Source organism: Chiloscyllium plagiosum, unplaced genomic scaffold, assembly GCF_037043375.1.
Source record: "Chiloscyllium plagiosum isolate Xiang-an unplaced genomic scaffold, Cpla_swu_hap1 HiC_scaffold_20, whole genome shotgun sequence".
In the NCBI taxonomy this organism is placed as follows: Eukaryota; Metazoa; Chordata; class Chondrichthyes; order Orectolobiformes; family Hemiscylliidae; genus Chiloscyllium; species Chiloscyllium plagiosum.
The window spans coordinates 8,750,613-8,757,456 of record NW_028270158.1 but is presented as its reverse complement, the minus strand read 5'-3'; the positions used below and the strand labels follow the sequence as shown (position 1 = coordinate 8,757,456).

The 6,844-nt window shown below is 36.5% G+C and overlaps 1 protein-coding gene across 7 annotated transcripts in view; it reads right to left on the bottom strand.

Annotated features, from left to right (window-relative positions):
• The window catches only part of LOC122560876 (bromodomain-containing protein 8), a 91,762-nt gene that overhangs the window by 36,857 nt on the left and 48,061 nt on the right, over positions 1–6,844 (bottom strand). For all 7 annotated transcript variants that reach the window (XM_087997642.1, XM_043712073.2, XM_087997637.1 and 4 more), the window contains one exon: positions 3,255–3,299. In XM_087997642.1, the coding sequence (XP_087853768.1) occupies positions 3,255–3,299 (45 nt within the window). The remainder of the gene's footprint in view (positions 1–3,254; positions 3,300–6,844) is intronic.

Here is a 6,844-nt window from a genome sequence, read left to right as displayed (position 1 = left end):
TGGACTCTTATCTTTTATAGCAGCCTTTAATGCAGCACCTTGTCAAAGGCTTCGTAAAATCCAAAAGATCGTGTCCGCTGGCTCTCCTTTGTCTTACTTGCTCGGTAATGAAGTATTGGACTCCAAAACAAAGGGGTTGCAGTATAAAGTAGGAAAGTCTTGCGACAGCTAAACATGCGATTAGTGAGCTCACAACTTGAATACTGTATAAAATTGCAGTCTCATTTAAGGAGATAATATTTGTACTGGGGGCAGTTCAAAGAAAGTTTACTATGTTGATTCCTCGGATCAAGATGTTATACCTTGTGAGGAAATGTTGAGCAAGTGAGGCCTATACTTATTTAGAAAAATGAGATATGATCTTATCAAGGGAAACTACCATTAGCATAATTTCAGAATAAGTGGTCGCTCATTTAAGGTGAAGATGAGGAGGAATTTCTTTTCTACGTTTTGTGAATCTTTGGAATACTCTTGCCCAGGGAGCTGAGGAGGCCCAGTCTTTGAGTATACTCAAGGCCAATATAGGTAGATTCTAGAACTAAGTGGGGAGTTAATGGTAACAAGGCTACAAAAGGAAGTTAAGGCCAATTATAAATCCTTCCTGAATGATGAGGCTGGATAGGCTGGGATTTTTTTCACAAGAACATTGGAGATTGAGGGGTGTTCTTGTTGAGATTTATAAAATCATGCAGGGCATAGTTAAGGTGAATAGCAAGGGTCCTTTCTCTAGGGTGGGGAGTTCGAAACTAGGGGGCATATTTTTAAGGTGAGAGGAGAAAGATTTGAAAAGGACAAGGGGCAACCTTTTTACACAGAGCGTGGTTCGTGCATGTGGAAGGAACTGCCAGAGGATGTGGTAGATGCAGGTACAGTTGCAACATTTAAAAGAGGTTTGGATTAGTACACTAAAAGGAAAGGTTTGGAGGGACATGGACCAAATATAGGCAAGTGGAATAGTTTAGTTTTGGAACATGGTCGGTGTGGACGAGTTAGACCAAAGGATCTGTTTCCGTGCTGTACGACTCTATGACTATGACAAAGGCGGCTCAAGTGACCATATGACCTACTACTGCTGCTATTTCTAATGTTCTTGTCAACAGATCAGAAATTAAATTTACAAAGAAAACGCACAACTAAACTAAAAACTCACATTTTCTCACACTATAGTATCAACATTATTATGGTTAATTTGTTATGATTTTCAAACTTTCAGCTGACTCAACTTTCTCAATATAACATGAATATACAGTAGAAGAAATGCTTAAACTCTTGGGTCAATCATGATTGAACATACTTGCATAGCCGTAAGGACAAAATCCATAAGCATTTCTTTAATTGTCCAATTGGAACACTATGGAGGTTGAAGTTAAAACATTGTTACAAGTTTCACTTGAAGCCACACACTAAGTAGATTCAGGGAAACAGAACGCATGCGATGAAGAGCAGTTTTCAGTTTATATCGTGCACATTTTGTCTATATTATTACAATCAATATTTTAAAATAAAAAATGGCTTTTTAAAATCAGTAGACAATGGAAAATGGCAATGATGTCGGTATCTGAAGACTGTGATGGAAAAGCTTATGTATGACATGGTGATTACTGCAGCCTTAAGGAATTTTGTTTGAAAGAAAATCTTAACTATTCAGCATTTATTTACAATGATTAACTAAACTGACTGATATTGAAAACACAAGAGTACTCACAATGAATTTAAAATAAGTTATTTAAGAATACTTATAAACACTTGATAAAATGGTATCATTTGTTCAAAGTATCTTGCATGGCAATAAAAACCTCTTGCTATTTAGTCTATATAAACACAATACAAAGTAGTAAACACAACTGGAGATCATCATATAAAGCTGTGGCCAGGAACTGGCTGTGTCCCCAGAAACTAAATAATAGTTTGTACCTCCTGATTTTTGATAATTTCAATGCTGGTGGCCTTGACTCTTTAACAGCATATTTTGTTGCTACTCTACTATTTCATGAAAACCCTTTTCCTTAATCCACACACTGATCAATGCATAATTCAGTTTCAGTAGTAGTATTTCAGACCAGCATTTCTTGGTGGAGGGGGAAGTTGATCCTGTTTAAATAGGAAAATGAAAACCTGCAGAAGTTGCAACAGAGGAAGAAAACCTGCAGCATGTAGTGTGGCATTGTGGAAATAACCACCTTGCAATACAAGAATCTTTTCAGCCATTTCCCACCCTTTCTTTCTGTAGGGAATTCTATGTGAGTGCAATATGCAAGTTAAACCTGTGCTGCAAAGATTGTTTTCCAAAATTATGAACTAAAATGTTTTGCAAAATAATACAGAAGGTGTCACAGCACAGCACAACAAAGGACAACGTTACTTGGGTGGTACCATTTTACCTAGAAGTCACCACAGGCAAGAAAAGGAATTGTTTTGTTGGGGATGATGCATTGCAAGTCAGGCTTTCCGACTAAGCAACAGCACATGGTTTAAAATACTATTTGAATTATTTTTAAATATCAATAAATCCTGACAGTTCCCTCAAGCAAAAAGAGAATTTAATATAAATCTCTAAGAATCTCTAATATAAATCTCTAGCATCCTACAGTGAATGAAGCATTACTTACCTGTTCCTGTTGTAGAGCCCTATCAGAGTGAAGACAGGTTTCTTGACGATGTTCCAATTCGCTGGGTGCTGAGCATTTAGATCCCTCACAATTCTAGTAGTGGAGCATGTAAATACCTTAAGCTGTCCTTCACAAGATCTAGCAGCTTTCTTCCATTGGTTTACATCTCTCTGGTTTCTTGAAAATCTGAGCTCACAGCATTACAAATGCCTTATTCCCTAGATTTTCTTTGACACGTATAGGCTGCTTTGGTTGAAGTTTCTCTTTATGTTGTTTGATTCCACATCTAAACTGAAAGACTTTTCTCCAGATAGCACCAAACTGATATCAGCTCATTTGACACAATCAGCTACAAACTAGCACTGACTACATTCACACAGAAGCTGTGTAGGTGATCAGTCAAAATGTATTTTAATGTGATATTTAAAGAAAAATGAAACAGCAGATATTCCTTGAAACTGGGACAATCGCTTCAAAACAATCTTTCACAGAAAAAGTAAAAAAGATTTTAAGCAACTATAAACCACAGCATTTACAACAGTTTGAATGAAATTGTCTGGGTTCACATTCAGGCAGAACATTCACTTCTAAACTCTGATATCTCCTACAGCAAATTATTATTTACAATCTGCATTAAATACTTACAAAGAGAGATAGAAGGAAGGCAGGAGAACCCATGGGGACACTGTCCTGTTAAAGAACAAACAAAGAAAAACACCAAATCAGAGTCAACCGAAATAAAAACAAAAGCAAACCAACTGTACTCCTCTCTTACGACATCAATCTGGATTTCCAATCAATGGTACACTAGCAGTAGTGGTTTACCACTTGGTTACAAATCAAAGTCCATATTTAAAGGACAAACTTAAGGGATTCTTGGATCAATTATAAACTGTTAAGTGGGAGGTAAACCACTACTTCTATAAATGTAACTGAAAGGCAATTATATTTGCTTGATAATATAATTAATGTTACAACAGCACTTCTACCTATGATTTTATTCCTGGGCTAGGATTCTGAAATTTACCTACTGACATGACGTGTTTATGATTACTGTACACAGATAGGTCAGTTGTAACAGGAATACCTATACCTCTAAGTCAAGAGAACAAGCAAATGTAACTGCTATTATGCTTTCACTGGTTAGACATCTGGACTGTTTAACAACAAAAATTGTAATAGCTGTATTATATAAGCATGCGTCATACTTTGGACAGGATATATAAAACCCATTCCAAGAGATTAAATAAACTTGAATTTCATTGTGCTGAAAATGTTATACATATTCAAGGCCATTATAGTGACTCCAGTGACAGAACCCAAAACTTCCAACTGTCTGAACAATGACACAGAAAAGTAGGCAATGTCTTGTATGGATGCTATCACTTACCAGAACTTCACTAACAATCAATTCTGTGAATACCAGAACAAGTTATTGTCTTCAACCTGACTTGAGAATCCAAAGGTGGCCTTAAAGGGATATCCCCCAAAGGCTAACTGTTTTGCTGTCACTTTAAGTACTACAATGTTTCTCTAAAGAGTCAGCGAGCAACAGCAAAAGCAGTTCATATGAAGGGATTAATTTTCATCAGCAAGTTTGGGAAGAACGCCCGGTGATAATGTAAATACTATGTGAAGTCAAGAGGCAAACTTACTATACTCTCAACATCATCCCTGAAGGAGATCACTCAGAATTGAAGCATGGATGAAGCACTGTTGTACTTTACTGTGGTAATAGTTTAAATTGGAAGCAGTGTAAAATATTTATTGAACTGTGGTTGACAGGAAATGTAAAGGACTCCCAAAAGAAATTAGTTTCTTTCAGTATCTTTTCAGTTTTGATGACTAGATTTTATATTTGTCACCATTTCTTCCTCTGACACCTTACAAAATCTAAAAAAAATTAACAATGTTAATTACTTCTAGTTTATAACACCCAACTGTTTTTTCCAGTTTATACTTTCATTTAAATTATTCTGATTTCTTTTGTCAGAAAGTCTTACCACTCTCCCCTAAAAATAGTTTGTCTCAATATTACTATTGAATTTAAATCTCATCACATAAACAGCATATCAGCCTGGTGACAAAACTTGAGTTGCCTCAGCCTGGGCAATGAGTCAGAGTAAGCATTTCAACATTGGGTTCATCATAGCTGAAATGACACTATTTTAATCACACACCTACAAGTCTACTTTCAACATAATCATCTGCAGGTGATCACAAAAAGGCCCATTTTTCATCCACTCCAGCCCTACTCTTACTTCACCAACTGTCATACCCCAATGTAACCTTAGTGGCATAGCTTGAAAACAATTGGACCAAAGGCACAACTTAGGAACTTTCTGATGTGTTTAAGTTAATGCCTTGACACATATTCTCTTGGTGGGCAGGAAAAAGGATGAACTTCTATTAGCCCAAAAAATTACTTTAAGTTCCCTTCTCCTTTCAACTCTCATATTAGAACATAGGACAATTCAGCACAGTACAGGCGCTTCAGTCCTTGAAGTTTTACCAACCTTATATCCCACTCTAAGATCAAACTAACCTACACACCCGACATTTTACTATCATCCATGTGCCTACCCACAAGTCGCTTAAATGTTCCTAATGTATCTGACTCTAACACCACTGCTGGCAGTTCATTTCACGCACCCACCACTCTCTGAGTAAAGAACCTACCTCTGACATCTCCCCTAAAACTTCCTCCAATCACCTTAAAATTATGCTCCTTTGTGACAGCCATTTTCGCCCTCGGAAATAGTCTCTGGCTATCCACTCTAACTATGCCTCTCATCACCTTGTACACTTCAATCAAGTCACCTGTCATCCTCCTCTGCTCCAATGAGAAACGCCCTAGCTCGCTCAACCTTTCTGCACAAGACATGACCTCCAGTTCAGACAGAATCTTGGAAAATCTCCTCTGCACCCTCTCTAAAGCTTCTACATCCTTCCTATAATGAGGCTCAATTGTGACCTCAATTCTATAATTGACTCTATAATTATGTCTCAATTCTATAATTATTCGGAGAATCCTACAACAAATTCATCATTACCAGCCAACAATTTTTATATCCAACTTGCACATAAAATGTAATTTTAAAATTATGTCACAAGTACTTTGTTATATATAAATAACAACATGGACGATATTAACAAGAGTTTGGGGTACTTTTGACATCAGGCTCATGTAATCACATTCAAAACTTAATATTAAATGAAAATGTCAGTAATACAGTAATCTCCCCAGTGAATGTGCAGTGTTCTGAAGAAGGGTCATTGGACAGTTGTTAGACTTGCTGAGTTTCTCAATTTTTGTTTTAGTTTCAGTGAGTGAGGGGTGCCGGTAACATGAATCCACAGGTTGCAGAGAAATAGTCATAGTGGGAGAAAACTTGTTGGTAACACAAGATGAACGTGTGTTTTAAATGTGAGTGGCTAGAACCGTTTGAAAAAAAGGCAAGGGAGAGCGGCATGATCAGACAATCTGTTCCCAAAATGAAGAAACCTACTCTCCTGATAAATCAGTCACTTAGCCTTGATAAAGTTTTCAAGAAGTTACAATTGTGATTTTCCCTTTTAAATCCCAGACTCTCTTGTTGTGGGACAACTGCCATGTGCAATAGGAAGGTGCCTTTACGATTGCAGTGTGTCTGGGTACCGGATAAAGGGGTCTGTAACACTATCATTATGAGATTTACTCTGAACAAAGCAGATAATTTAACTCATCTAAATGTTATTAAACTTTCACCAAAAATGCTACTGCTATTTTTTTTTTGATTATGGCTCTTAAAAATAACAGAAGTGATTAGGTCAATTTGTACTTCTGGTTGCTGGAAAACTGCCTATTAAAATCAGCCAATAAAAATCTGTGTAAATTTATTCCCAGTGTTACATCAGAATGCCATATGTGTTAACAAATTGCTTCTTATGTTAGGAACTGTTTTCTGATAGGAAATGACAAACACAATACTGACGCCATAAGTCAAAACAATGTCGGATAATTGTAAAGTACTTCCCTGGAGCAATAAATTATATTCAATTTCTCCTCCATATACAAAAGGAAAGTAAAAAGATCAAGTTTAATTTTGAATCAATGTTATCTTTACAAGCTGATATATAGCTTCTGATTTAGTCCAGGATTTCTTAATGAAAGGTCAAATGCAGTATCTGTCATGTAACAGCCATTTTTAACTAAATAGATTTCACTGTTAAAGAGTAAACTAATCAATCATGGT